This window comes from Lissotriton helveticus, chromosome 2_2, assembly GCF_964261635.1.
Source record: "Lissotriton helveticus chromosome 2_2, aLisHel1.1, whole genome shotgun sequence".
NCBI lineage: Eukaryota > Metazoa > Chordata > Amphibia > Caudata > Salamandridae > Lissotriton > Lissotriton helveticus.
In genome coordinates, this window is record NC_136060.1 from 168,371,250 (window position 1) to 168,397,920 (window position 26,671).

The following is a 26,671-nucleotide window of genomic DNA, read 5'->3' on the forward strand; positions in this document are numbered from 1 at the left end:
ACGTTCCTTAAGAATCGCCATCTGCACAGCCGTCAAAACTTTCTCCACAGTGGAAAACCGCATTTCAGCCGAAGTGTACAAGTGTGACTTGTAAGCAATAGGTACTGTGTCTCCTTCATTAAAAGTGAGGTACGTGAAACCCACTGTCCCAGGAATAATTCTTATCACCAGGTTGGTGTGGTTATCACGAGTCAGTAAAAATTTAGAAGCGAGCAGATCAGCCTGCAAGGATTGCAAAATGGCTGAGTGCTCAGGCAGCCAGCATGACTTGGAAAAAGTTGGTTGTATCAAAGCATACAAAGGCTTGATACGCTGGGCATATTCCAGAATGTATGTCCTCCCGAAATTTTAAAAGCCCAGTAAAGACTGTAATTTTTTCAGTGTTGTAGGAGCGCGCAACTGTGCGCATTTCTCCAAGAAGTGAGGAGCCAAACCTCTACCTTCATTGTTGAGCTCATAGCCCAGGAACAACACTGTGTACTCCGCAATGTGCGATTTTGCAAAGTTAAATTTGTAACCCATGTCTGCAAAGGTACAAATTATGGAACTCACTCGACACAGATGCTCCCAAATTTCGTCGTGTGTGAGATATATGTCATCCACATACGAGCAAGCATCTGGGTCGATCCTCTCTAAAAGAGAGACTATGCGGGCGGTAAATATACCAGGACTATTCTTATAGCCCATCGGGAGACGCCAGAATTGTTTTTGGACCCCAGCGCATGTAAAACTGGTCCATTGGGAGCTAAAGCTATCAAATCTGTGGGAATAAAAACCGTTGGAAATGTCAAGCGTGGTTTTAAAACGCTTACGCACTAGACTATCCACCAGGGCAGAGCCGTGAGTATTCTGTACTGCACAGTTACGGCAATGCGAGTTTAAATACCAGTAATCCAATACCAAACGATATGACCCGTCAGGCTTGGTTACAGTAAAAAGAGGGTTATTCATCGATGACACACATGTTTCAATAACTCCCTGATATTCCAATTGTTCAAGGATTGCCGCGACGGAAGCCTTGGCTTCACGCCGTATGGGATATTGAGGTTGAGGCTGAGGCTGAGACCGTAAAGGAATCTCGTGGCATGGGGACAAGTTATCCCAACCACATTGCTTGTGGTACAGAGCAGGCGCTAGAGCCCTAGCCCACTCTTCTGCAAAATGCTGCGCATGCTCTCTCGAGACAGTGTTCGCGAAACTCGGGAGGATTACCTCCTCCCCTCGCGGAGCTGCGAGCACAAAAGGTGGGGGCCAGTCAGCCTCTGAAAGCAAAATGTCATACGTAGACGAAAGATTTTCCCAAAATACCCCTTTGATGGTATGTTGTATGTCACCTTCAATTAACAGGACAATTTCATAAAGTCTATCAGGGGGAGCAACTCTCGTATCGGCTGTTTCTATTACAACATAAATACCAGTCGCTGTCACCTTCAGTAGTGGACGCAGGGCCTCTCTCACAATGGTAATCTCCGCCGCGCTGTCCAGCAAAGTCAGAGCCCATGTCAGATTCCGAAGCCGCGTTCTCACTATCTGTGGCATATCGATGCGCTGTTAAAGCCGCGACTCTCTTTTTGGCAAACTGTGGTCTCTTCGGCGTTGAGCCGTCCTGCTGACCTGTGCTGTCTGTCTGGCGGGGCTGGTCACATCCTTGCTGACCATCCGACCCCTTCCGCATCCTCCACCACCGGTCTTCCGGCCGACGAGTCCTGAAAGGAACGAGGAGAGCGTTGATCAGGAACCTGAAATCGATCAGGTGATTTAATTGTCGCGCGATCGCGCAAGTCATAAACACATTCTGTTTGCGCAGGCAACTGAGACGCAGGTTGAGACTCCTGTTTCTGTTGTTGTTGTTGCTTACCCTGTTTCTGTTTTTTAGGCCAATTTTGTTTTTTGGACTGGGGCTGAACTTCCGTTTCTGAAGTCTGCCCTTGGGGTTGCTTCTTTTCTTTTACAGAAAAAGGCTTTAGACCCTTGCTATTGTGACCCACCTTTCTATAAGCAGCCACAATAATCCTCGCCAACTGCCTGGGTTTATCGGGAATCGCCTCCAAAACATTAGCTACCTGAAAGTTCACTGCATCCCCCTTGACATTAGCAAGAATGAGATCGCAAACTATATCAAAGGAGCCACATAGGCGCATACCCAATTCAACCGCTGCCTCTGGTCCGTGATCATCTTGAACACGTTTAACTATCGCAGGCAGGACAGCCATAGACGGAGTGCCGTAACACCTCGCATAGACTGCCGCAAATGTTTTTCCCCAGGTCTCACAGTCAACGAGTTCGGGGGCCAAATCCTTCGGTAAACTAATCGTTAAGATTCTATGTTTATCACCAGGAGTTGTATTAGGAAACACTGCTTCCAGCTGGTCAAATTTCTCGGCAAGCCAGAAAGGAAAATCATCCTTTTCCTGGGGACGCTTACCCATCACAGCATTGACCATCACAGGACTGAGCTTCAAACCGCCCTGTCCCGCTGGAAGAGCCGGACCCCCCGGGGGCCCACCCGGGAGATGACGACCTATGTATTGCACTAATGCACGAATCACGGCAATAGAAACTACATGTAGTCTACGAAACTCCGCTAAGGTACAATTGCTATGTTGTGGATGAGGAGTAAATCCAGCCAAAACAGGCCAATTTGCGCCCAGAATGGACAAAGGACCTAACCTCGCAGCGGTCAAAGAATGGGATAGGGCGCCACCAAACCAAACGCGATGCTGCCAATGATCAATAGGTATTTCCAGTGCCCTGTACGGAGTATATTCAGCTGGCACAGGTGAGGGAGTGTAAGTGTGGAACACGTTAGAATTAGTGTCCAAAGCCGGAAACGTCACCCACGAATAAAAGAGTTCGTACGGGTAAGCTGCTTCCGCACTCACCACCAAAATCACAGCCAAGCCATCAACGGGTACATTGTAAGTTTGCAAATGATTGCGCACAGCAATTCGACTATGCTGTGGAATGTCCACAGGCTGGGCCATGACTGCACAGGAACTTAGAAAAACAAAGGAAACTTTGTAGCACAACTGGGTAGTAATTCAAGGAAACCGTTTTAGAAAGATTCAAACTTGAAAAGACCTATTTCAAAAATAGGTAGGTTTTTCCGACACCACCGTTTTCCGGAAACGACAGTGAAGGGGTTAAGGTTTGAACGATATACTACTCGAGTGTCAGGATATAAGACCACCAACGGTTTGGCGCCATGTCGCAGGGATTCCGTTCTCCTACAGAACTGTGCATAGAGATTTGGAACCTCAGTGAATTAGGGTGACCCAATACTCACCTCCGTACCCAAAATCCCCTTACCAGGCTAGCTACAGTGTCTCATTGGTCATAACAAACTCCCAATGTTTAGACAAACCAGAACATGAACTTACGATACCTCAGGTCAAGTGGAACACATGAGCACTCTTTCGTTATACAATCATTTCAAACCAGAACGTGGAGTAAATGAGGACACGTGCACATTTGAAATATTTATTTACTAATGCCGTTTTCTCAAATGCAGTATCCTAGATAATACAAGGAAACATATTATCAGAAGCAAAGTTATCAGCATAGTTACTAGTCCATAAAAAGCAAATGGTGACAGCATGCTAGGATGCTGTAATGAATAAGGGTTACAAACACCTATTTCTCACCCTCCCTAACTAGCATATTATATTAATATCTAAGAAGGTCTCTTTGGGTTTTAGCAGGGCGGGCCCATACCTCAAGATCCTAGTATGAAGAGATCACATCAGCTTCAAGCAGCTCTCTGCATGCGAACCGCATCAAGTGTGTACGTGTGCTCTAAGCAAAGCAATATAAAACGCGCCTAAAGCCAGAATTTGGCAGGAGCTGCACTTATGTTATGTCTATGAAGGTGCGGAGATCAGACCTCACAACAATTTGTGTCGAGTTATCCTTGAAGCTTCAGCACTCTCTGTACAGACATAGTTTACTAAGCATATTATTCTCATGTAAATCACAACGCTCTTGTAGGTTGAAAGCTAAATCAACAATTAAGTGTCGTGTGCAGAAGCAGCAAAAGGAAAAATTGCGTTTAAACATTTAATAAGCTCATGCTAACTTAACACAGTATATAGATAAGCAGTAACTATATGACAATACCTCTTCTCAATCAAGTTCGGAAGAAGATAAGAACCGACCGGATCTAAGGTATCCTGGTGGCTCTGAATTGAGCAAGGAGAGTTTGGTATCCAGAACTCCTGGGCATGTGCAATCTGTCCTCTTATCAGGCTGCCCCTTCGAGAGATCTCCTGTTGCAAAAACAGTGGAGGGTTCTGCACCCGAACCTGCACAATCTCCAACTTCATGCTTCGAGGCTGAAGGGCAATAGTTAAAGGTCTTTGATCTTCTTTCAGAAGTCTGTGAGGTTGCCATCAATGAAAACTGTGTCCACCTGCCGTTGTGACAAGTCTGTGGCTTGGTGTGGCGAGAAACAGATTGACCCACTTTCTACACCCTTGTCCAAAGTGCTGTTGTATGTTTTGTCGTTAGCCCTGCATCATATTTTGTTGTATGTCAATAAGGTAGCCTCTAGTTTTGCCTTGTTTACATTTCGAAACATGACCTTGATTTAAACATTGCCCACTAATTGGTACTGGAATTGAGGTATGCAAGAGCATCGTGAATGGAAATCTCCTTTCTATGTTCATTATGACTTGCAATGAATGATAGATTTATAGTGCGGATATCTAAATGAATAATTTTTTAAGAAAAAATATTCTATCAAGGCAACGGAGTATGGGTAAATTCTAGATGTGCAGATACATAAATTACAGTAATGAAAAATAGTATGTACCATTGATGTTGTTATCTGCACTTTTGGTTTGTTGAGCGGACGAGTAACAAAGTCTGCTATTTGTGTCCGACTCTGTTTGATTGTATTTATTTCCGCTTGTTTGGGAATGAAGATGTATGAACAAGAACCATGTGGGGTCGAAACGAGTCATATTTTCAGCCTAAATACTGGAATAAACAAGAGCCATGTGGGGTAGAAACGAGTCATACTTTCAGCCTAAATACTGGATTAAAGCTTCACAGCAAAGCAGTTACGGTTTGGCTTGCCTCTTTCCTTGAACACTGGTGTGTGTTGTATACATATATGTATGTGTGAGTGTGTGTGTGTGTGTGTGTGTGTGTATATATGTATATATATATATATAGAGAGAGAGAGAGAGAGAGAGAGAGAGAGAGAGAGAGAGAGGAGATATATATATAGAGAGAGAAAGAGAGAGAGATATCAGTAAATATAAATACACGTGTTTGTGTATGCGTGTATTATATATAAATTAGAGGTGTGTGAAATGTGTGTAATTTGCTTTAACATAATTCAGCGAAATTACAGCAAAATTATGTATAATTATGCAGAATTACAGAAAATGCTAATCCACCATTTTGTGCTATATTTTATATAATTTTTACCTTGAAAGGCACAACATTATATATATGATGTATAGACCCAAGTGATATGGTCTTGTATTGCCATTGAGGAGTTCTGGTGACCTCATAACCCACAAGTTGACCTCCTGGTTTGTAAATGTCACCTGACCATTTGCCCAGTGAGGCCAATATAGGACTGTATGACACCTATTATCCATTGTATATGTTCTTCTATTATATGTGTGTCTTGGGGTAGTTAGCCTGAAAAAGCTGCTTCTTCAAAGTACAGCTAACAATGGACACTGAATAGAAATGGAACGTTTAGGCTTTGTTTATGTCTCATGAATACATGTTTGATAAAACAATAAGCAGTGGTGAGGTCCAGTGGATTTATGTGAATCCATGGTTGTTGCGTTTATTGCATAAGTATGGAGGTTTTGCATTTGCAACATAAAATACAGTTGTGACAAAAATGTTGTTTCTATCTCAATTGGATGAAAACAATTCTGCCAGAGAATATGCTGCATAATTTACGGAGTTGCCGAATAGTTTAGCTAACCTTACTGTGTAATCAGGTCCTGCATGCGAATAATCCTGGGAGAACTGTAAAGCTCTGCAGAGGGGTTTGAGGGCTGAGGGCTGTTATTATTTCATATTAAATTTATCAGGTTTGCCTGTGAAATATGGGTTTTCATACCATTGAATTATGTGCAGTAAAAATACTCCTACATATAATGTATACAAGATTAACACTAACTGCATTAACTAGTATTGCCACTAGTTATTAGTTACTACGAAGACCAAAAGTGTTGATTCTGTCCTGCCTCACATGCTCCAGAGGTGTACACAAACTGCCACACGTTTGCATCAGTTCTTCACAGGGCATTTATGCATTTACACTTGTCAGAAACGAAGGGGTAAATGTTTACAATATATGTGAAAAATCAACCAAAATGCGATAGTTTCATAGGATTTATTGTGGAATGATTTTTTTCAAATTGAAATCTGTTTATCTCATAGAAAAAGAAAGGTTAGCTGTCGGCAGTAAACCTGCTCTCTGAAGAGTGTAGCGCACAAAAATGTACGAGTTCTGTTGATTCTTTATGGGGAACTTTTAGAATTTTTGTTAATAAGTAGTCATTTTACAGATATTATGGGTGTGGGTACCATACTGTGTTTTTTTATGATTGCATCGTTTTGATGACTGTTTTCCCATTATAGGTGAAGCAAAAGCGTTTAAGGCGGTTTTATGAATTTTAGAACCGAAAAAGCATATTTGCTATTAAATTAATAAATATAAAATGGTGTCAGTGTTGTTTTAACAAATTTAACAATTATGATTTGTTATCAGCTTGACGGAAAGAGCTCAGCTTTTGAAGAATGTTTTTAAGAAGAACACATCAAATTTGTATCGCTCAGAATCATTACAGCAAAATCTTCTTCGTAAGTGGTTTATATATTTTTTGCTTCATTTTATGTTAGTGATACCAAAAACACTTGTGATTCTAAATGTATTGTTATTTTTACTTAAATGCTAATAGGTAGAGTGTTTACAACCTCTGTACCTTCATAAAGTGTGTGACAAGAAGTTCTCAACTCAAAATTTGAAGTATTGTGTCTTCATTACATTACCAACGTCAATATGAGAAGTAGCCTGCTTATTTTGTTGATTTACAAAGATTTTGGTTATTTTTAGTGCCCCCTCCACTCCACCCGAAATGAAGCTGTAGCAGAGTTCTGACTAAAAGGCATTTTGAATGGAAATAAAAAGGAATTTAATTTTTACTGAAACTTTCTAATAGGCAGTCGCGTTATGTATTTTTGCTCATTGCAGTATTTCGGTTCATTATACCCCGTGTTTTTTGGGCGGTTTCAATATTGTCCGTTTCTAGTGTGAGACTAGATTGCTTAAATTTCCTTACTTGCAAATGATATTTTGTCTTGAGGAATTAAATAACAAAAACAACTCCAGAGGATGGGAGGGGTCAACGTTATCGCCTGAACCTACAGAAGCAGTTGTTAAGCAGATCAGTGAAACTGAGTACGTTTTCTGGAAGACAAACATATGGAGCTGCAGTCGTGTGCAGGGACACCACTAATTTTATGAACGCGTCTAAAACAAAATCGTTTTATCCACATGTTTAACCAATGTAGATTGTGCAAAAATATTTCTTCGGAGCTATGCGAGTCGCTTAAAATGAGTTCGGGCAGCAGTTTGGTGCAGAATTACAGACTGAAGGCCCAGACCTCCAGCAAAGAGACTTATTTAAATGGAAAGTTAAGTGCCTATTGTCTGTTGAGCGTCAACGGATTGACTGCTAAGAATTACCCGAGTTTGAGATTAGTGTACTATGGTGGTTTTCTACCATAAAATGCGAATATTTCCTGTGCATTCAAATGCTTTCCCCCTTGGTTGGTATTCATATTATTTGTGATGCATATCTTTGGGCTTTCTTAAACTATGTGGCTCTCATACAAGCAGTAACTCTTACCTCATGTTTCGGCTTGGGAAAAGTGGATGCACCACAGTCTACATGGCAAGTGAGTGGGCGTCTGACAATGAAGAAGTTGTGAATAGGGAATGACTCTATTCATAAGGTGAGGCCTGGGATTTCCACGGAGACACCGCCCACTTATTATTGTTACCCCCCTCTCTTCTTGGCCTCCATGTTTTTAGAAATATCTGAGGTACGTTTATTCTGCTCGCGTTAATCTGGTCTGAATAATTCGGGAAATGTTTGCTGAATACCAATGGGGCTGACGTTTGCTCTGACTTGAGCCTGCCCTTTATTGAATGCAAAGAGTTGACCTCTAAGCTAAAGTCTTTTTGGTTTGCAACCTGCATTTTAAAGCGTTCATCAACAGACTGCTGCCTGAACCCGGGAATAAAACTGAAGAATGTAATTATATCCATCAATTAAATAATTTTTACTATTCGCTGACATTTTGTGTGTTCCTCCTTTGTAACGCAAATTTAGAAACTGTTACACATAGTTTACGTTTACTCAAAATATTTTGCTTGTATCAGATATGTATGGCAATTGGAGTAAGAGTCAGCAGTGATTTGGCACATAAAGAGCAAGGAATTTATGGCCATGCCGCCACCAAAATTTGCCGTATAATTGTTTTAGCTTATTGTTTTATTACAATGTCTGCTAATCCTTGTTTTTTCTTAGTTTAAGTTCCCTTTTTTTGGTCCATTGTTAAGAAACCTGCTGCCGTTTTCTCATATTGAAACATTACTGCGTTGTCCTGAAACTGCTTCTCTAAATCCATTTTAATGATATACTGGAATTAATTTTTTATTCAGCGTTTGAGGAGATATCAAAGTTCAAAATAAAAGCAAGGCTATCTCCAAATATTAAAGGGGCTGTAGCAATAAATGTGTGATTGAATGACAGCAACCCAGCCGAACTATCCGCATTAGCTAGATAATAATGGTCTCCGAACCTTTAACAGTTTCTGTTGTAAACATCTGTAATAGGGTGAGACATATATTGAATCGTGGATAAGTCTACATCTATTCCTCTCCGAGGCACGTTGTATCACTGGAAATAAGGCATCTAAGTTGCAAGGAACATAAAAGAATACAAGCACTTAAAAAGAAAACAAAGAAAGCAAAATTCAGTGGTACAAGTCTGCCATAGCATCCTAAGCTGAGGCAATTCATGGCCAATAGAATGCTAGGGCACATGGTCAGCGACTAGCTGCCGCCTCCCCCCCAAACCGGCACCCAACACCCAGAAACGTGGATACAAGACTTCTTTACTTTTTGGAAGGCGGGCGCTAGTCGCCCGGCCGTATTTATTAAGATATGAAATAAAAAAAAAAAAGGTTTTAATTGCATGATCAACAATTTATACAAAAATCAGCAGGACATTAGTTACAAAATTATTGTCAACAAGTTTGAGAGCCTGACCTTAACAAAACTCTAATACATGTTGTTTCCTAACCGAGTCTAAACATCCTCATCTGATTTTTGTACATTTCTGGCCATATGGCAGGGTCACTACCGGTGTCAGGTCCTACAAGCTGCGCCTCCCCATGAGACGTGCGCATGCGCAGTGTTACCCCGGGAATTGCCCGGTCTACGCCCTGAACTCCATTTACCCACTAAAGGAGGGCCCTTACTCTGCGCCGGTGGCGTCATGAGTCCACGCGCGCGGGGTGGCTACCAGCCTAAGGAAAGCGTGAACTACTCCTACCCGCGCTCCTTTGCTTTGCAGCATCCATTACCTTGCCCCTGGAGTTCTAGGAGTGGCCCGCAGGCCCCTCCCCCTGGGCGGGAACCTCCATAGGATGATGCCCGCCCCCTCAGACCTCAAATATGTGCTCACCGATAATGACCTTACCGCAGAACACGCTTTACCTCTTCAGAGAGCAAAAGAAAGATGGAGCTTACGGAGTGAGGCCAGAAAACGAATGTGTAACGGGGACAATGAGGACCCATCTCAGAGGCAGTCAGTGCCAAGCACTACCGAAGTGAGGTGAACACCAGGTGCAGCGAGGAGGAGAATACCCGAACGCTATTGACAATACGGACTTTCTACATTTATCTCACCAAGAGTGCAAACCTTCGCAGCGACCTTTGGCCCCCCCCCGCCCGCATGAGCACCACGGCCAGTGGCTCACCTTGATTGCCCGCGCCTGTGTTAAGCCCACACCCGGGCCCTTTGCCGGATCGGCGTTGTCCCTGCTTGCCGCTGCCCTCCCGGAAGCTCTCCACTTCGTCTGGGCCTCCGACTCTCCCTGTGCCATATCTTGCCCCTGTACCGCCATAGATCTTCCGGCTCACGGGCTCGAACGACAGCATCTGTACGCCCCAAGTCGATACCTGTAATACAAAAAGAGAGATTGACAAAAAACAAAGAAGCCCCGAGCGCGGGGCACACGGTGCTGTGGGAGAGCGTCCAGGGACAAGGGGGTCTCCTGGGCGCTCCCCACCTCTTTATTCTCCAGGGGCCAGGCGGGGGGGGCACGCCCCCCCCCGGCCCGCCCCTCCTGTAGCCCGCCCCCCCTGACCCGGACCTTTTACCTGGTATCCGGGTCAGGGAGGCCGCCGGCCAATCGGTGGTGGGTCGCGCCCCCCAGGGCCCGCCCCCACCACCGAGAGACAACAAAGGAGAATGGGGGTGAGATGGTCGCCGCGCCGCCATGCGTGCGGGGGGGCCGAGGGCCCCCCCTTTTCATTTGAAACTTTGCCTTCATAGGATGCAGACTAAGGGCCTGATTTAGATCTTGACGGGACTCCTGCCGTCCCTCCGCAGTGGAGTATACAAGTACTCCCTCAAGCTGACGCTATCCTTCCCGCAGTATTTAGATGTGGGATGACTGAACCGCTGTCCGAGTTAACAGACTGTTTCCCGATGCGTAAACAGTGCACCTTTGTCGATGCGGCAGACTCCTCTGCTGGCTAACAGTACTCCTACGGCTTTCCAGGGGAAGTCTAGGAACAGCTGACTGGTATGCAGTTTGTCAGGCAGTACTTCCTCTTTGAAGTAGCTGGTAGCTCATGGAGCATTTCTCCATGCAGAAAGGGAAAGTGATTACTCCTTATTCTGTTTTGTTCCCAAAAAGGACAGGGTCTGGTTTGGGGTTTCATTGGTTCTGCAAAATCTCGAGATTGGCATTGCAGTTTATAATTCACAGACTGTTCCTGTGCCTCACTGTAGAGGATGAACACTATTTAATTGGGTATCCTCTTTCGCCCACTGTAAAAGGGTTCTCAAAGGTGATGGTAGCGGTAGTGGCTCAACCCAGCTGGGCTTACGGATGGCTGGTCCAAAAAAGAATTTTCTTCTGACTGAGTATTCACATGTTTTGCAAATTCCACAAAAATGAAACAATGCTTCACGAGCTTAGTAGGTCAGACATCACGTTGTAAGGTCTTGGGTTTCAAACCCTGTTGATGTTGCCATAAGATTTAATTGTCAGATCCTTTAGACTCGCCCTGGATTTTCTGAAGATTTTCCTGCTGCACTAATGGATATACTAATTGAGGAGAAGAAGCTCTTACGTTACGGCACTATTGTTAGAACTGGCCTCTATGGCTAAGCAATTCCACCAGCAGTGTTGTCGCTTTCACAGCCTTCCCAAGGATCAGGCTTCTCTGTAGCATCAACCCACCCCATGCCGTTGTGACCCTGCAGCAATCCTTTCACTCTTTTCACTGACAAAGTGAATATAAGGGACATTAGCAACAGTTTCAGTCACCCCTTCTTCCACTGATTCTGCAGCCTCAAAGCCACTTTAGTTTGCCCTCCCTCCTTCATCAGCTTCTGATCAGGGGAGTGTTTCCCATTTTCTGACTCAATTAGGGTCCATTACTTCAGATCGCTGTGTACTCCAGTTAGTCTTCAAAGGTCATGTGCTCCTGTTTCTGTCCGCTCCTATGGACTGCCACCAGGGAGCGCCCTCCAGCCTATGAGTTGCTCTGGAGGCAGAAGCCCTGACCAAGTTGTGCCCATGGATGAAAGTGGCATGGGATTATTTTACGTTTACAACTTGGTTCCCAAAAAGGACAGTAGCTTCAGTCCCATTTTAGACCTAAGGCTCTTGAATGTATTGGCCAGTTAGGACAAACTTAAAATGTTGCCCATCGGGGGGCGTGGCTAGCAGCCAAGCATGGAGGCAGCATAACGTAAGGGCTCCTGAAGGCACTGTGGCCTAACCTCAATCCGACACATTAATCCGGCGCATAGCCCACCTGAAGCGGCGGCGGCTGGGACCGGGTCCGAAGCGGTACCACCCGACCCGCTTTTGAAGAACAGCGGAGTCTGCAAACTGCTCCGACACCCTCTGGCGCGTTTGGGCCTGCACCTGGGTGAGAGACACCGGTCTAGCGTGATCCTCCGGCCCCGGCGGAAGTAAGTCCGGGCCGGCATACTGGTAGACGCGACTCCCGGCACCCGACCCACACCTAAAACCCACCCACGGAAGAGACCGGAAAGACGGACGGACCTCCTGCGACACTGCCCAGGGGTGCGGCAGCCAGTTGCGACTGTCGGCGTCTGCCCCTTACAGCCGGAAGGAGAGGGACCCTTCGGAGGCTGGCGAGAGACGACACCGCAGACGGCACAGTGCAGGACCCCAGAGCGACAGTGAACAGCTCACATCAGTGGCGGAGGGCGACAGGCGATCGGAACAAACTGTGAGGACACCGCAAGCCCCCTGGGACTGTCTGGATCCACGTAACGGAGTCCGGCCGACGGCGGTGAGGGCGAGTGCCCCCGGGGGACTGACAAGCACACAGCGGAGCTGCAGGCAATATCGGAGGGGGGGGGGCAGCACTGATCCGTGCGACGGAGTCAGGCCGGTGGCGGTGGCGACGGGTACCCCCGGGGTACTGGCGGAAACACCGCCGAACTACAGGATTAATCAGAGGGGAAGGCAGCGCCTATCCTGCGCTATTAAGAACGCCAGTGCTGGTACAGTGAGGTGCCAGAGGTTGAGACACTGTGAGGCAGACACGCTACTGAGGCCCTGAACGATCTGATAACACACGTCCAAGGCGTGGCCCACCGGCACTACGACCAGTACATAACGGGGGGGCGCCCCGCTAGTGGGTGCAACATCCACCCTGTTCAGATCCGGTGACCCCGCGTGGAACTCGTGGGGCGCTTCCTCATTGAGGCGCTATAAATCAGACTGGACATTGCGCATTGCAGACGTGAGGAGCTTTCATTGCATATACTAGGACGGAGTGCCGGCTACCACTGGGAATACCCTATCACCAGTACGTAGTGAAACGGCGAAGAGACAAACTGCGTGGCGACAAGTGGCTGAGAGGAAGGTGCCCCACGGCCTCTAGGTGCACAGATATACTTCGACCCACGGAGCCCTGCCCCGGACGCAGTTTGTTGCATCCTTTCGCTGCGACACGGGGAGGGACAAATCCAATCCCTACAGGCCTCAAGACATGGCGGGCAAGAATAATAGGAGTGGATCCACGCAGGCCAAGCTGGACAAGTTCGCCTACAGCCAGCATGCACAATCTCAATCCAGTGGGCGAAACTCCACCGGGACATCCCAAGAAGCAGACGGGACCAAGAAGGTGATGCTAGAAGACATCATGAGAACACTATCGGACGTCAAAACTACAGTTGGGTCCATCTCCTCTGAAGTCACACTACTACGAGCGGATTTTCAAAAGATGACCGAAAGAGTATCCCAGGTAGAGGTGGTCACGAAGTCTCTGGTGGAAGACACGTCGGATCTACAAACGGCCATGGAACGAATGGAGAAGATCACCAGGCTTCTGCAAGACAAGTTGGACGACCAAGAGGGGTGTTCACGAAGAAATAATGTACGCATCCTTGGGCTTCCCGAGACGGAGGGTAAGGGAGCTATGGACCTCTACATTGAAGACCTCATAAAAACCAAATTGCAACCAAAAGGGCTGTCCCACTTCTTCTCCGTGGAAAGAGCACACAGAGTTCCGGGCGGAGCACCCAAATCAGGTGCCGCTCCGCGGCCTGTACTGGCTAGGCTCTTTAATTTCAGAGACAGGGACGCCATCCTGCAGGCGGCGAGAGTCTCCCCCCCTGTCAAGATTCACAACGCAACTCTGGCCTTTTTCCCAGACTACACGGCGGAAGTAGCCAGACGCCGCAAATCATTCACAGAGGTTAAAAAAGCACTGCGAGACAGGGAACTACCATATTCCATGTTATTTCCTGCCAAGCTAAGGGTAGTGGCCGATGGAAAGACTTGGTTTCTCGACAATCCGGAAGTGGCTCGAGACTGGCTCGATGGTTGGCGCCAGGGGGGGCAACAACAACATCGTCCACACAGAGACCGATCCCATCAGCGTAACGGCAAGCAATTGAACAGACAGGTCGACCACCCGACGCATCAGGACGGCCCGGAAGGAACTGAGCTTAACGCAACACAAGATCTCTTCGATTCGGGGCAACCAGCCCCGGTCTGAAGTCCACTTATAGCGGAGCGGGACAAGATGCGACACGATGGACCTGGGTCCTGGTGCGGCTGAGTAAGGTGGGCACAGTTAGTGCATGTAAGGAACTCACCAACCCCACGAGCAAGTAAGATAGTTGGGGAAGGACTAAAGCACTCTGCGAAGTTGGGGTCACGGGTGGGGGTTTGTCCGTGGAGCAGGGGAGCAGGGAGGGGGGAAGGGGATACAGTTATGTTGTTCTCATTTCTGTTTTTTGCCATCACTCAAACCACACGATACATTATCTCTCGAAATGGGGCCACACGCCTGCATACCATCATAACACATCAAGTCTGCATTAACCCAAGCGCCACAATACAGAATACACTATCACAACGGTTCAATGACCCAACCACTGCATGCAACGCCCGAAAGGACTGACTCCAGAAAGGTAAAAGTGCCCCCACTGCGCCTTTTAACTTGGAACGTCAGAGGCCTAGGGGATAAAATAAAGAGGGGGTTAGTGTTGCAAGCCATTAAGAGACAGAGCCCGGATTTAGTCCTACTCCAAGAAACACATCTGGCAGGGACGACATGTAAAGCGCTTGATAGGCGCGGCTATGAAATGGCGATACATGCAGAATTTACCACCGGTTCCAGGGGGACAGGGATCCTAATGAAAAAGACCTCGCCCTTTATCATCACACACCGTGTGACGGACGACCAGGGTCGTTTCGCAGCTATACATGGCCAATGGGAGGGAAGACCGCTAAATGTAGTCTCTGTCTATATGCCCCTGGCACTCCACTCCGTAGCTCTGCCTGTCTTAGGTAAATTCCTCCTAGACCTACCTGAGGGAGACACGATCATAGGGGGGGACCTGAATGCCATAATGGACCCGGCGATGGACGCCTTCCCCACCAGAGACAGTTCAAGAAGGAACGCATCATTGCGTGACTTTCTAGACGCCTTTGGCATCACGGATGTGTGGCGGCATCTGCACCCCACGGCGACACAATACACTTATTACTCAGCGGTACACAATAGCCTATCTCGAATAGACTACTTCTTATTCCTGGGGGTGGGGCTGGGGGCCGTGGACAAACTAGACATCCTGCCCAGGGGTATATCTGACCACTCGCCACTAACTTTGTCTCTCACCACCGGGGAAACGACGTGCGCTAGAATCTACCCAATATATCCGAATTACTTAAAAATCCCTAAGATCTGGAAAAAACTAAAATTAGCGACAACACATTTCTTCACAGAAAACACGGGCACGGTAACTTCACCGTCAGTCTTATGGGAAGCATACAAAACAGTCCTCAGGGGCGCAGCGATAGCATCAATAACAGGACACAAACGAGACTCCCGGCGGGAACTCGAGGAGATGGAACTGACGCTAAACGACGCAAACACTGCCCATATGGCAAATCCCACCCCAGCCACAGCGCACACATTGCAACTAAGACAGCAGCAATACCAGACTCACCTGAAAACGACGGTTCAGGGGTACATCACCAACACTGCACACAGAATTTACGATGTGGGCGACAAAGCAGGAAGAATGCTGGCATGGTTAGATAGGAGAAAGGGGGGTGCAAGGGGTATCCAGAAGCTTCACACTGCTGACGGCCGAGTACTGACACACCCGGAAGACATTGTGCACACTTTAGCGACTCACTTTCAAGAAATATACACCCCGGAACATACCGTCACCGCTCAAATGGCATCGGCATCGCTAAATGCAATCGACATCCCCAATATACCACATGAGGTTAGGCAAGACCTGGAGAAAGACCCGACAGAGGAGGAAATACAGTTGTCAATTCAGGCATTGCAGTCAGGCAAAGCACTGGGCCCTAATGGACTGCCCGTGGAGTGGTACAAGGCAATGGCCTCGGAGCTTAGTGGACCCCTGTTAGCGATGTTTAAGGAGAGCAGGGAAAGGGCGGAATTACCACTTGACCAACGCACGGCCACGATCATAGCTATACCAAAGCCCGGAAAACCGCCGACGGATTGTGCTTCTTATCGCCCAATCTCCCTGCTTAATGTGGAGGCCAAGGTCCTGGCCAAGCTTCTGGCTAACCGCCTGATGCCACACCTGCAGGCCCTGATCCACCCTGACCAGTCAGGCTTTATGCCTAATAGGAGTACAGCGTTGAACCTAAGGAGGGTCCATGGGGTAATGGCTCGTGCGCACCTCCTCTCGGAGAAGGCAGTAATTATCTCCCTCGACGCCAAAATGGCTTTTGACCTAGTGGAATGGGAATATCTCTTTGAAGTTCTCGCACGTATGGGCTTTGGGCCGAATTACGTAGCCTGGGTACGACTCCTGTACACGCAACCGGTGGCACAGGTGATAGCAAATGGTCACATCTCGCTAACATTCCCATTGGGCAGAGGGACCAGACAGGGATGCCCCTTGTCACCCTTGCTGTTTGCGTTGGTGCTCGAACCCTTGGCTATCCTGCTTCGGACGACACCCTTGTTCAGAGGCATTAAATGGGAGGAAGGATGGGAAGACAAAATATCACTATATGCGGACGACATGCTCGTCTATATGGTCGACCCGGAGGTCGGGATCCCGGCCCTGCTAGATCTTTGCAACACACACGGGAAGTCCTCGGGCTATACCTTGAACTGGTCAAAATCAGTGATATACACACTGAAGGGTCCGGCGCCGACCCTGCAGATAGACTGCCCTTTGGCGACATCGTTGTCCTCCTTTAAATACCTGGGCATTGTCGTCACGCAGGATGCGCCAGCCTTCTTTATCAACAACTTAAAACCACATATGGAACGCCTGCGTGCAGACGTTAAGCACTGGGCCGCTCTGCCCCTGACCCTACTAGGGAGAGCAGCCTTATATAAAATGATGGCATTGCCCAGGTTTCTCTATGTATTAGAAAACACCCCGTATCTTGTCCCACCGCGATATTTTAAGCAAATTGCGGAATTAGTCTCCAACCTGCTCTGGAACGCTGGCCCGGCACGTATAGCCTACGACAAACTGGAAAAAAAGTTGGTATGAGGGGGGAATTCCACTACCCAACATACAGCTCTATTACTGGGCAGCTCAACTTAAAATAATCAACCAATGGCTCCACGCCCCGAGAGACGACCCAGCTTATCGAGCAGACTGGTCACAACTGGGGACGGATTGTATGCTCTCGGTGCTATATAATAAACCGCAGATAGGTCGCCTGACTGGCCCAACGCAACACACAGCGGCACTGTGGCACATAGCGCAGGCGCGAATGGGCTGGAACGGAAAAATCACTAAAATGACACCATTGTGGGATACAAAGGCACTGGGATCCCTGAGAATATGCAAAGGATTTGCGCAATGGGATCTTATAGGCATTTCCACAGTAGGGGACATGTGGGACAAGGACACAGTAATACCGTTTCCACAGCTACAACAACAATATAGCCTTAGATCCACAGAGACATATAGATATGTCCAAATCAGACATGCACTGCTACGGGCGATTCCGGCGGGCACGGACTTACCGGAATCCTCGCCACTAGAAGATAGATTACTAACAGATTTTATGCAACACAAAGCGACCTCTCTTACCTATAAAAAGCTAACTAACAACCTGGAAGACCCCACGCTAAAACTGAAAGAAAAATGGGAAAGGGAAGTAGGTGCGATGGATGAATCAGAATGGAATGAGGCACTGGCCTCCCCAAGAGAGGTGGGAATTTCGACAATATTCCGACTGGTGCAGCTAAAAATCTTACACCGCATTTATTATACCAGAACATTGCTTCATAAAATACATAGAGCACCACACCCCTTTTGCCTGCTGGGCTGCGGGGAGGAGGGAACACTGTTCCACACACTATGGGACTGCACACGTATACAAGAATTCTGGAAACAAGTAATGCGCACTATCTCCCAAGCAATTAAAATCACTGTTTTGCCTGAACCGCGCAAATGCCTCCTAAATATCTGGGATCCCAACGACTTAGACAGGTATGGACTAATGTGGGCTACACTGGCCATGACAGTGGCTAAGCGAGACATCGCGCAGAAGTGGGGGGCTCCGGAACTACCCACGGTGACCAGATGGGCTAAAAATATGGATGCGCTAATGGTAACTGAGAGGGCGGTTTATGTACTCAGAGCTTCCCCCCGGAAGTGGAACAAGGTTTGGGCAGCATGGAATGTCTATCGAGGGGAGATATGTGATCCGCTGCCAGAGGGAGATGATACGGACTCCGAAGGGGAAGATGAATAATGAAAGGGCAAAGAGATGATCGCCTACGAGGGCCGACTGCAGTGGTGGCCTAGAACATGACGACTAAGTGGTGCTAGGAGGGGATGCGGACTTACTTTTGGACAGTGGGAGGTGGTAACGCAAGAGATATGATGGCTTAAGTTTGAGGGGGGGGTTGTTTCAAAAGGTTTCTTAAACTGGGGGGCATGTTAAGCAATGTAACCAAGACATTAATTGGTGACATCCAGAGAAGTTGATATAAGCAAACACGAATGGTCACACTCATCGCAGGAGGGGTGAATACTATCACTGTTTGGAATTTTATGTTACATGATACGTGATGCAGGACTGTTACTTTGACAAAAAAGAAAAATTATGATTGAATGTAACACTATAACTGCTTGATATGCCTACATGTCAATAAAGATTTTCAACAAAAAAAAAATGTTGCCCATCAATTGGATTCCCCGCACCCAGAACTCACAGGATAAGATTGCCCCTGTATCTGCAGGACACGTATTTCCTCCTGCTGATACAGCTCATAGATGTTAACCTTCACCAGTTTGCCATACTGGCTTTTGACTTATACCACTTAGCAAGTCTTCACCACGGTGCAGACAGATTGCGGCTTCCTAAGAATGCTCGAATGTCATGTATTTCTATACTTGGATGATTGTCAGGTGTAAGGGCTTGTGCTGGTTTTTGTCCATCTAGGATGCACCCTGACCTTGCTTCAGTGGTTGGGCTTCTCACTCAAACAGCAGAAGTGCTTCCTCCTCTGAGCTTAGAAGCTGGCCTTCATTGGAGTGATCCTGTACTCAATAATCTGAAAGAAACACGTTAGTTAGATTCCTTACCTTAGAATAACCCCCAGGCATCAGACTGGATCTGGAAAGTTTTCGTCAGCAGTACCCCTGCACGTCGGTAGGCGTTGTGATCGCCGGGATGACGTCATCGGAGTACTTAGATGCCGCCCTCGCACGCTGACGTCAGTTCTTCTTTTTTCCGTGCCAGAAAGTGTAGATCCGGAAAGAGCGTACCCTTAGTAATTTTTTGACTAACCTTTGGACTTTTTTGGTCTATCTTTTTCGAGTCGACATCAACTCCTGGTGGCGGTAGGGATGCCCTGTTTCAAGCCGTGTGACGTCTGGCACCGACTGATGTCGGTTACCGACCCCCACTGCCGGTGTCTCTACTGTTTAGGGGCCGACCACATCAACAAGTCGTGCCCTGCCGGGCCTTGACGTCGAAGGCTAGGCGGGAGCGTTCCCGTAAGCTGCTCGAGATCTGGCAGTCGGCTCCTTGCCGCTCGAGGTCCCGGTCGAGGAGGCGGTCGAGGGACCGGTCGCGGAGCCGGAGTCATCACCGTTCGTCGGGATCCAAGTCCTCGCACTCCGGTAAGTCGACGCCGGTTGACCTCACGACTCCTCTGCTGGCGCCAACCTCGGGCGAAGCCGGCCCCGGTTTCAGCCCCGGCCCAGCGCCGATCGGCACCATCTCTGACACCGACTGGTGAGTTGTTCACCTACGCCCCGGCTCTGTAATTTATGCCTGTTTATCAGGACACGGATGAAGGGGAAGACTGGGAGGGGTCTGAGGACCATCTGGCACAGCAGTGCCAGTTAATTGAGGACTGGGCAGATGAGCTAGGGGAGGCCAGTGGTCTAGACACTTCGCCTGACACTGGTTTTCTTTCTCCTCCTTCCGTGGCTACGGAGGAGGGAGCTACTTATGCTGTGGTGCTGCGCAAGGCAGCCAAGGCCTTGGGCCTTGAGCTCCCTGCAGTGGCTGTGAGGACTAACCTCCTCACCAAGGTGCTTCTACCGCCAGTAAGCTCTTCGGAGCCTCTGCTGCAGTTCAATGAAACCTTCACTGACGTTCTGATGGGCACTCGGTACAAGCCCACCACAGTTCCTCCTGTGGATCGGAACGGCACGGTGCCACGCCCTGCTCCGGGCGACCCCTGTTTTCTGTCCACCCACCCCACCCCTGAGAGTCTGGTTATAAAGGCCTCCACGTCCCAAACCGCCTTCCCGACCGCACCACCGGACCGGGAATCCAAAAGGCTGGAACAGTTTGGCAAGAAACTCTTTTCCTCCCTCAGTCTAGGGTTGCGAAGCATTAATACCGCATGCCTTTTGAACCGTTACACCCACTCCATGTGGGATACGGTGGCGACGTGCTGCCCCAGTGTCCGGAGGAGGCCAGGGCACGGCTCGCCCAAGCAGGTGCTGAGGAGCGGGATGTAGCACGGTACTCCATCCGATGTAGACTTGACACCATGGACTCGCTGGGTAGAGCGATGGCAACGACGGTTGCGATCCATCGTCATGCCTGGCTGAGATCCACGAACTTTTCAGGGGATGTCCAGAGCACTCTCATGGACATGCCTTTTGATGACCGTCGCCTCTTTGGCGACAAAGCAGAAAGTGCGCTGGAGCGCTTTAAGGACTCCAGGGCTACGGCCAACTCCTTGCGCCTGTCGGCCCAGCGCCAGCAAACGTCTGCTTTTCGCTCCTTTCGTGGCACCCCCGCGCGTTCGTCCAGCCACAGGCTGCAGAACCAACTTCAACGCGGTCGCGGAAGTGCATTCTGCCGTGGCGGAGCAGGGGGACAGAGACCCCGTCAGTCCACATCCGCTCCCGCAGCATCTGCCTCAAAGCCTTCCTAGTCCGAGCTTTCAGGCCCATTCCACGCCAGTGGGAGGCAGAGTTCGCCATCACCTGCTCCACTGGCGTACCATCACTTCGGACAGGTGGGTGCTGCAAATCGTCCGAAGGGGCTACTCCCTCCCCTTCGAGGCGTTTTCCCATAACTTATAGTTCAGTTAACATCCTCGTTCACCCATACCTTATAATTAACACTCTAGGCAATTTATTATTTTCTCCTAGACGCCTCTTGTTTTGATTGAAATAAACTATTTTTGCTTCTGTCTTTACAATGTATAGATTGAGGCTGCCAATAAGATAAACACACGGTTTTGGATATCACAAGGGGCAATAACATAAATTACGTTTGATCCATTATGTCCCCCTTTGGCGGTAATAATGGGATATGTAAGTTTACACACTTACATTTTCTGCCACATACATTAGGATAGATATAATACCATTCCTTGTTGTTTAGTAATCCACAGAATTGCATGTAGGAATTGAACATTGATACAAATGCTTGAAGTTGAAATAATCTGGAAGTTCAAGTACCTATTATGAGATACAAAGGTACATATCTGTTTTATCTGGTCTTGACTAAACATAGAGCGCACATAAATGTGGGGCCTGATCATCGATTCTTTGTCACATCTTACTCCTTTTCTGGCTTGTTCTTTGAGTGACACTCCACATTGGTGATGGCTTTTTGTCACAGAAAAATAATGTCAGTCTGCACATAATCACAAATCCTCTTTTTCCTTCACTTGAAATTCCTTCTAGTGACTAGTGTTTTCCTTTCCTTTTTTAAAATGATAGTTCTATATTTTTAGAAATTTGAAAAAACTTTGTAAATAGGACCAAATTGCAACACTGATATGTTTTTGTCTACATGTACCTTTTTTTAGATTTCAATTCATATATGTACATGGCGTCCTGATGAAGGCTGCCAGCCGAAACACTCGTAGGAATTAATGTGTATAAAAGCCATGCCCAAGATTAATTTGTTCTCCTCTCAGTATCAATTAGCACTTTGTACATGATTTTGTCAATGTTTAATGAATTTTAAAAAAGAAAACAAATCATGGTACCCTCTGTTGCAAAACAATTGAAGTACTCATTTATGTAAACAATTTTGTACCATTTGACATAGAGGTCATCATTACCTTGAATGTATTTCTTTTTCTCAAATATGATCAGTTTATAAAATAACAAATAAAAAATATATATTTTTGTAATAAATGGTGCATGTATGCTAAGTTGTGTATGCTCTTCAGGTCCGTTATAATATTTTCTATGTTCCTAAATTGTCTTTGATCTCAAGTAAGTGATGCACCCTGATTTGGAACTACCGTCAGGGGGTACCCTTTTCTTTACAAATGACGAGCCCTCCAGCCATGCCACCACAGTACCACCGCATGTCGGAGGATCACTTGCACCTTCTGCAGGAGGAAGTTACGGCCCTCTTGGTCAAGGGGGCCATCGAGCGTGTTCCTGGCCCAGAAGTAGGACGGGGTTGTTACTCCCACTACTTTCTGGTTCCCAAAAAGGGCAAAGGGGGCCTACACCCTATCTTGGACCTCAGGAGCGTCAACGGCTTCCTCCAGAAGGAGAAGTTCAAGATGCTGACGTTAGTTCAGGTTTTGGCTGCTCTGGACCCTGGAGATTGGATGGTAGCGTTGGACCTGCAGGACGCTTATTTCCACATTCCCTTCCTGCCGGCGTTACCTGCGGTTCACGGTGGGACACGAGCACTTTCAGTTTACCGTGCTCCCCTTCGGCCTCACCAGTGCCCCTCAGGTGTTCACGAAAGTGATGGCTGCAACTCATCTGCACAGATCAGGGGTTCCAGTCTTCCCCCTATCTCGACGACTGGTTGTTGAAGGCGGGCTCGCCCCAAACAGTTGTCTCCCACCTGCAGACTACGGCCGACATCCTGCATTCGCTGGGGTTCTCCATCAACGTGCCGAAGTCACACCTGAGTCCCTCCCAAAAGCTCCCCTTCATCGGAGCGGTTCTGGACTCTGCGCAGTTTCGGGTTTATCCTCCTGAGGAGCGGGTATGGGATATTCAGTCTCTGATTCCGATCTTTCAGCCTTTATTCCCAGTTTCGGTCAGGATGACCCTACGGCTGCTGGGTCTGATGGCCTCCTGCATCCTGCTGGTACATCACGCCAGGTGGCGGATGCGGGCTCTGCAGTGGGACCTGAAGTCCCAGTGGGCACAACATCAGGGCAACCTGTCCAACCACGTCCTAATCTCGGAGGGCACTGAGAGACAGTTGCAGTGGTGGCTCACGGACCGCAATTGGGTCAGTGGCAGATCCCTCTCCCTTCCCCAACCGGAGCACACAGTGGTGTTGGATGCGTCCCTCCTGGGATCGGGGGCAACATGGGAGAGCCGGAGATCAGAGGCCTCTGGTCTCCGGCGGAGCCCCGAACCCATATCAACCTTCTGGAGCTGCGGGTGATCCGACTTGCACTGAAGGCATTCCTTTCCTCTGTCCGGGGAAGTGTAGTGCAGGTGTTCACGGACAACACCACCGCCATGTGGTATTGCAACAAACAGGGCGGGGTGGGGTCATGGACCCTTTGTCAGGAGGCTCTGCGCCTCTGGACATGGCTGAAACATCAGGGCATCACCCTGGTGGTTCACCACCTGGCAGGTTCCCTGAACGCCAGGGCGGACGGACTCCGACTTCGGTGCATGATGGATCATGAGTGGCATCTGAACTCGGATGTGGCGCAAGGTCTCTTTCAGCAGTAGGGAGAGCCATGGTTAGATCTATTCGCCACCGAAGAAAATGCGCAATGTCATCAGTTCTGCGCATTGGAGTTTCCAAGGCGGCACTTGCTCAGAAAAGCTTTTCGTCGCGAGTGGAGTTGCGATCTGTTATATGCGTTGCCGCCTATACCACTTCTGCCCAGAGTGCTGAAAAAAACCAGGCGTGACCGGGCCCAAGTCATACTTGTGGGTCTGGATTGAGCACAAAGATACTGGTATCCCGAGCTACTCAGTCTGTCAATCGATCCCCCGATTCGACTGCCTCTTCAGGAGGACCTTCTATCGCAGCAGCAGGGGACGGTCCTCAACCCGAACCTGTCCAGCCTCCACCTTAATGCGTGGAGATTGAGCGGCGACAGTTGATGTCATTTGACTTGCCTCCTGAAGTCTGTGATGTCATTCTGGCAGCCAGGCGTCCCTCCACAAAAATGGTATACGCCTGCAGGTGGAACAAATTTGTGGCATGGAGCACAGCAAAGGCTGCGGATCCCCTTTCCGCCCCTCTTTCTGTGGTTCTCCTCTTTCTTCTTTCCCTGGCCCAGCAGGACTCTGCTCTAGGCACCATCAGGGGATATCTTTCAGCTGTTTCAGCCTTCTTGTGGCTGCCAGATCAGCCTTCGCTCTTTTAAGTCCCCTGTTGTGAATAGGTTCTTGAAAGGCATTACTCACATGTTTCCTCCTGTTCCCTTTGTAATGACTCAGTGGGACTTGAATCTGATGTTAACCTATCTGATGTGTGCTCTGATTGAGCCACTCCATAACTGTCCTCTTCGTCTTCTGACTCTCAAACAGCTTTTCTGGTTGCCATCACCTCTGCCAGAAGAGTGAGGGAGCTCGAGGCTCTTTCTTCTAAGCCTTCTTTCCTCTCTGTCCATCCGGACAAAGTTGTTCTGAGGACTCGTCCGTCTTTTCTACCAAAGGTGGTTACTGCCTTTCACATCGGCCAGACCATTACCTTGCCCACCTTCTTTCCGCCTTCGCATCATTCGATTGAGGAAGAGAGGCTCCACCGTCTGGACCCAAAATGTGCGCTTTCCTTTTACCTGAACCGCACACAACAGTTCCGGGTGGACAACCAACTTTTTGCTGGCTACGTGGGCGCTAAGAAGGGACGGGCGGTGCACAAATGGACCATCTCTTGGGGGGGGGGTTGTTTTGTGCATCAAGGTCTTTTATTCCTTGGCTAAAAAGGATCCTCCTGAGGGGCTGCACACCCATTCCACTGGGGCCACGGCGGCTACTACTGCCCTGGGACAGGGAGTCCCTTGGCAGAACATTTGTCAGGCAGCTACGTGGGCCTCGCTGCACACATTTGCCAAGCAATACTGCCTCGACAGCCAAGTCCAGAGGGATGGCTTCTTTGACCGTTCGGTTCTCCAGGACCCACCACCGGGGTTGGTATTGCTAGGGTATCTATTCTAAGGTAAGGAATCTAACTAACGTGTTTCTTTCAGATGCACAAGTTGCTTACCTTCGGTAACGATATATCTGTAAGAAACATTAGTTAGTTAGATTCCTTACCGCCCCACCCATCCTCCCCGTTCTGTGAACCGATATCTAGGGTTAAGGTCATCCCTTTCAGGGCCCTAGTTTTATGGCACCAGTGTCCGTTTCTTGCATGGCTCTGCGTTCCTGGCGCAGAAAGCTATGTACAGAACTGGCGTCAGCAGGCAAGGACGCCGTCTAAGTACTCCGACGACGTCAACCCGACGATCACGACGCTGACGACGGACGCGGTGCCGCAGGCGACGCTTACCGACACGCAGGGGTACTGCTGACGAAAACTTTCCGGATCCAGTCTGACGCCTGGAGGTTATTCTAAGGCAAGGAATCTAACTAACTAATGTTTCTTACAGATATATCGTTACCGAAGGTAAGTAACTTCTGCTTTAGATTCAAAGAACCTCATACTTCCTCTATCTCAGAGGATCTCTAACCTCTAATGGACACTTCTATCTACAGATTCCTCATCTTTAGAATATCTGCAGATGTCAGACCGGAAAAGGAAAAATTTTCAGCATAGCCCCTATATGCCAGTTGGTGGGGTCATGGAGTTCCACATCAACTTCGCTCCACCCCTGAAGTGACAGCTGGAGCCACATATAGGTTCCACCCCAGCATGCTGATGTCAGTTTTGTTCTTTCTGTGCCTTTGTACGCAGATCCAGAGTTACCTCCTACATTTTTTTGCCAGTGGACTTGCCTTTTCTTAAATTTCATTCCACTCTGCAAGAGAACATGTCCCCTTCTAAAACAACAGGGTTTAAGATCTGAAGGAATTTTTGACAAACAAATGTATGTGACCGATCCCCACATGGTGTGTGTCTGATGTTTGGGGTCAGGCCATGACTCCAAGTCAAGTGAGCAGTGTGCTCTGATGCAACCAAAGGCAATCCAGGAACACAAAGCCAAGCTGTATGTCACTGAGCACAGCAGGACATGATATATTTAACACAGCAGGAAGTCATGTATTGGCCATGTCCACTCAAAGTCCAGAACACAGACCTATTCCCGCTCATGACCGGTTGTTGTTGTCGTCTTCTGGTGAGTCCAAAAAGAAGCACAAGAATTCCAAGCAGGCATTGTCCTCGCATCACATTCTCCTTTGAGAAATCATAAGGACGTCCAGGTGCCCCACAGTCTTGCTTCATGTCTACTACGGAGAAGCCAGTTCCACCACTGAATCTGATGTACCTAGAGTTCCCGGGACCACCAGTGATG

At 48.2% G+C, this 26,671-nt stretch overlaps 1 protein-coding gene across 6 annotated transcripts in view; it reads left to right on the forward strand.

Moving 5' to 3' along the window:
* The window catches only part of ATP8A1 (ATPase phospholipid transporting 8A1), a 1,103,292-nt gene that overhangs the window by 1,043,622 nt on the left and 32,999 nt on the right, over positions 1-26,671 (forward strand). For all 6 annotated transcript variants that reach the window (XM_078678248.1, XM_078678246.1, XM_078678250.1 and 3 more), the window contains one exon: positions 6,743-6,834. In XM_078678248.1, the coding sequence (XP_078534374.1) occupies positions 6,743-6,834 (92 nt within the window). The remainder of the gene's footprint in view (positions 1-6,742; positions 6,835-26,671) is intronic.